The 5000-nt window shown below is 45.1% G+C and overlaps 1 protein-coding gene across 1 annotated transcript in view; it reads left to right on the top strand.

Moving 5' to 3' along the window:
- EMWEY_00026880 (hypothetical protein, conserved) overlaps positions 1 to 1873 on the top strand; it is a gene marked incomplete at both ends in the record, with an annotated part of 5882 nt that extends 4009 nt beyond the window's left edge. The window contains 2 exons of the mRNA XM_013481207.1: positions 1 to 693; positions 920 to 1873. The exon at positions 1 to 693 is cut by the window's left edge and continues 528 nt beyond it. Of these exons, the coding sequence (XP_013336661.1) occupies positions 1 to 693; positions 920 to 1873 (1647 nt within the window). The remainder of the gene's footprint in view (positions 694 to 919) is intronic.
- Between the last annotated feature and the right edge of the window lie 3127 nt (positions 1874 to 5000).

The raw sequence follows: 5000 nt of genomic DNA, 5'->3' as shown, positions 1-5000 counted from the left end.
ACTGCTGCTACAGCTGCAAGCGAAGGTTCTGCTGCGACTGCTGCTGCAGCAGATAAAACTGCAGCAGGAACAGCAGCTGCTGCTGCAGCAGAAACAGCAGCAGCTGCTGCAGCAGAAACAGCAACAGACGCAGCAACAAATGCCAATGCAAATGAGGTAGCAGACGCAGCAACAGCAACAGCAGCTGCAGATCCTGCATGCACTGGTGGTGCACATGCAGGAGAAGCAGACACAACAACTGCTGCTGCAGCAGACGCAACAACTGCTGCTGCAGCTGCGTTTGCTGCTGCAGCAGCAGACACAGAAACTGCTGCAGACATAGAAAAAATAACTGCTGTTGCAGCAGGAAGCACAGCTGCTGCTGCCGCCGCCGCTGCAGCAGCAGCAGCAGCCGCAGATGCAGAAGCAACGTCAGCAACAACTGTTGCTGCAGCAGATGCAGAGGCAGCTCCAACAGCAACTGCAGCAGCAGATACAGAAGCAACTGCAGCAGCAACTGCAGCAGCAACTGCAGCAGCAACTGCAGCAGCAACTGCAGCAGCAACTGCAGGGGCAGCAGCAGTTAGCTGTGCATCCTCAGAAGCTGAAGTGGAGCCAGCAGCAGGAACAGCCAAGACAGCAGCAGCAGCAGCAGCAGCAGCAGCTCCATCAGCACCAGCAGCAGAGAAGATAAGAGTATCCAAGCAGCTGCAGGTGCTGCAGTGCAGCGAAGGGCAGCAGAATGTGCTGCTGCTGCTGCTGCTGCCGCTGCAGCAAAAACCCCACAAGACAACTCTTTCCCTTAATAAGGGAGTAGTAAGATAACATAAGGAATTTGCTGCTGCTAATGCTGCTAATGCTGCTGCTGCTAATGCTGCTAATGCTGCTGCTGCTAATGCTGCTGCTGCTGCTGCTGCTGTTGCTGCTGTTTGTGCTGCAGCTGTATGTGAAGATTATTTCTGAAGGACCCAATGAAGAAATCCCTCTTGCTGCAGCAGCAAGCCAGCAGGAGGGCGACGCAGCAGCAGCAGCAACAGCAGCAGCAGCAGAAGCAGCAGAAGCAGTGAATGACTGCGAAGGTACAGCTGCTGCTGCTTCTACAGAGCAGCAGCAGCAGCAGGTACAGCAGCAGCAACAGCAGCAAATAGTTGAGTGGCATTGGGCAGGAATACCCCATGGGGAGCTTGATCTGCTGCAGTACAGGCTCAGCCCCGCTGCTGCTAATGCTGCTGCTGCTGCTGCTTCTGCTGCTTCTGCTTCTGCTGCTGCTGCTTCTGCTGCTGCTGCTGCTGATTCTGATTCTGCTGCTCCTGCTGCTATCAGTGCTGCTAATGGTGAAGTGCCGTCTGCTGCACCTCCAGCAGACCCCACAGCCACAGCAGCAGCAGCACCAGCAGCAGGGGAAGCAGCAGCACCAGCAGCAGGGGAAGCAGCAGCAGCAACAGGAGCTGAGGCACCAGCAACAGCAACAACTGCAGCAGCAGAAACAACTGCAATACAAGCGACAGCAGCAACACAACCAACGGAAGCGGCAGCAGCAGCAACAGCAGCAGCAACAGCAGCAGCAACAGCAGCAGCAACAGCAGCAGCAACAGCAGCCGTTTGGCGGCTGGTCATCAGGAAGAGAGAGACGCAGCTGTGGGGTGTTGAGCCCTTCGCCCCTTACAGCATTGAGCAGCAGCAGCAGCAGCAGCAAGAGCAGCAGCAAGAGCAGCAGCAAAATGTTGAGGCATCTGCAGAGCCCGCAGATGCCGAGGCAGCAGAAGCTGCAGCAGCAGCAGCAGCAGCAATAGAAGCAGCAAGAGCAGCAGCAATAGAAGCAACAAAAGAATTGCAGATACCCTTAGGCCCTTTCTTGATACTTAAGAATAGTCTATGGCGACAAGTTGTCTAGGGTTTAGGGTTTAGGGTTTAGGGTTTAGGGTTTGGGGTTTAGGGTTTAGAAGTTGACAGTAGACACAATGTCTGCTGTCTTTATGTTGGTGTCTATACACCTCAGCTAGCTGCTGCAGCACATGCAGCAGCTAGCTGCAGCAGCTAGCTGCAACTAACTGCAGCAGCTGCAGCAACTGTAGCTAGCTGTAGCTAGCTGCAGCTAGCCAGGCAGCTAGCAACTATATGGCAGAGCTCCCCGTCTACCTTGGCTAGCTGTAGCTAGCTAGCTACCTAGCTAGCTAGCTACCTAGCTAGCTAGCTACCTAGCTAGCAGCTACCTAGCTGCTTGCCTGTCTGTGTAGCTGCTAACTATAGCTAGCTAACACATGTGTGTATACAGTGTATATACGAATTGTTTTGTTGTATTTATTGCGGTGTATATACACCTTATTAATGGTAATAATAAGGAGGAGAAGAAAAAGGAACAAGAAGAAAAACAGAGTTTTTTTTCTTATGGCTTATTGAGGTGTATAGGCAGGTATATATAATAAGACAGTATATAAGGGGGAAAAAAACATAAAAAAAATAAATAAATAAATAAAAAGAATATATTTATTTATATTAATGTTAATAATATTATTATTAATTATATAAGAAAAAAGCCACAAATATATTCTGCTGCTGCTGCTGCTGTTGCAGCAGCAGCAGCAGCAGCAGCGGCTGGTGCATGCAATTTGTTTGGTGACTATGAATGTGTTGAGTATCCTCTTCTCTTGCTTATTCTTTTATTTATATTTTATGTATATTTTCTTTTTTTTTTATTTATTTATATGTTTATAAATAAGAATAAATAAAAAAGAGAAGAAAAGGAAAGGTGCCTATACACCCCAATTTTTATTCATATTCATCAGCAGCAACAAACAACAACAGCAGCAGCAGCAGCAATAAAGAAAATCTTCTTTTATATATATATAAGGTAATCTATGCGTATAATATATTAATATTTTTCTTTTTTTCTTTATTTTCTTTATATAAATATAAATATATATTTAATTGCCTCTTCTTTCCCTCTTTTTTTCTTTGCTTCTTCTTCTTGTGTCACTCGTTGCTTCAGGTGTATAGGCAGCTCACGGTAGCGGCATACTATTAGCGACACAAAAAGAGCAGCAACAGCAGCAGAAGGAGGGTAAATTAGGAGTTTATTGTGTATAATTTATATATATTTAATTAATTTATGTATATATTGAAGATATAATTGAATAATTTTTCTTCTTTTTCTACTTTGTGTGTGTATGTATGTATGTGCATGCATGAATACTTATGCATATGCATGCAGGCGTATATAATAAAATATATAGATAGACCAATGGATCATCCTTTTTCTTCTTTCTCTCCTTCTCCTTTTTCTTCTCCTCCTTCTTCTCCTTCTCCTTCTTCTCCTCCCTCTTCTCCTTTTTCTTCTTCTTTATTTAGTCTGTATTCTTCTTTCTTCTCCCGCCTCCAATGTAGTAACAATAATAATAATGAGCAAAAGAGTGTTAATTTAATTGTCAGTAAATATCCTATACGATCCCTTCGTTGTTTATTCTCCTCCTCCTCTTCCTCTTCCTCCCCATCAGCAGCAGCAGCAGCAGCAGCAGCAGGAGCAGCAGCAAGAGGAGGACCTGCACGTCTAGATCACCATGAGAGTTGGCGTGTATTCATGGGGGGACATGATCCTGCGTCTCCCTTTGCAGAGGCCCTAATCAATCTGCATAATCATAATGTTATGTGGATGATCTTTGTTACTTGTACTGTATTATGGCCATTTAGATGTAGACACTAAACTGCAGCAGCAGCAGCAGCAGCAGCAGCAGCAACAGCAGCAGCAGCAGCAAATGGGGATGCAGAAGCAGCACTAGAAATGTTGTATCAATCTTCATAATCATAATGTTATGTTTATTATCTTTGTTACTTGTACTGTACTATTGCCTCTTGGGTGTAGGCATTGAGCAGCAGCAGCAGCAGCAGCAGTTGCTGCAGCTGCAGCAGCAGCAGCAGCAACAGCAGCTGTAGTTCTATAGGTGCAGCAGCAGCAGCACGTATAGAATTATTGTTGTGATTAATATGTGGATAATCTTTGTTATATACATTGTCTATTAATGCCATCTATATGCATGCACTAAACAGCAGCAGCAACTGCAGCAGCAGCAGCAGCAGCAACTGCAGCAACTGCAACAGCAGCAGCAACAGCAACAGCAACAGCAGCAGCAGCAGCAGTTGTTGCTGTTGCTGTTAATAATGTTAGGTGAATGTTCTTTGTTACATATACTGCACTATGGCCTGTTGGCATTCAACAGCAGCAGCAGCAGCAGGAGCTGCAGCAGCAACAACTGAGCTGCTGCTGCTACTACTAACTATAAGCAGTAAACAGCAGCAGCAACAACAACAGCAGCAGCAGTAGCTGCAGCAGCAATAGCTAAGTTGCTGCTGCTGCTGGTGATCCGCTTCCTATAGGAAGTCGTAAAGGATATGTATATCAGCAGCAGCAGCAGCAGCAGCAGCAGCAGTAGATATTGTTGCTGCTGCTGCTGCAGCAGGAGCAGGAGCAGTAGCAGCAAGGGGAGAGGAGACGATTTGTGGTGTCTGTACACCTGAATTGCTGCATGCAATAAATTGGGGTGTATAGGCACCTCTAACTTCTTTTTATGTTTTTCTTACTTATTTGCTGCTGCTGCTGCTAATAAATAAATAAATAAATATTTATTTATTTATTTATTTATTTATTTATCTATTTATATATATAATATAAATAATAAATAATAAATAAAATAAAACTAAAACCCTAATATGTTAGTGGTTATATTGAGGGTTTACAAGGGCTTGCACGTAAACCCTAAACCCTAATTTAGGGTTTAGGGTTTAGGGTTTAGTTTAGTCCGTTGAGCAGGGTTTAGGTTTTGTCCCTTGAATAGCATATAAATTAGGGTTTACAAACCCTCTATAGGAGCATTTAGGGTTTAGGGTTTAGGGTTTAGGGTTTGCTGTTCCCTCTAGATATATAAAGACAAGGGCTGATGGCAAACCCTAAACCCTAGCGAAGGATTGACGAGGGTTTAGGGTTTAGGGTTTAGCAACGGGAGAGGTACCCTAGTGCTATCGATACC

The sequence above is a fragment of the Eimeria maxima genome, genomic scaffold (assembly GCF_000499605.1).
Source record: "Eimeria maxima Weybridge genomic scaffold, Emw_scaff294, whole genome shotgun sequence".
Taxonomy (NCBI): Eukaryota; Apicomplexa; class Conoidasida; order Eucoccidiorida; family Eimeriidae; genus Eimeria; species Eimeria maxima.
Note: the sequence above shows the minus strand (reverse complement) of the source record. Positions and strands in the feature narration are given on the sequence as shown.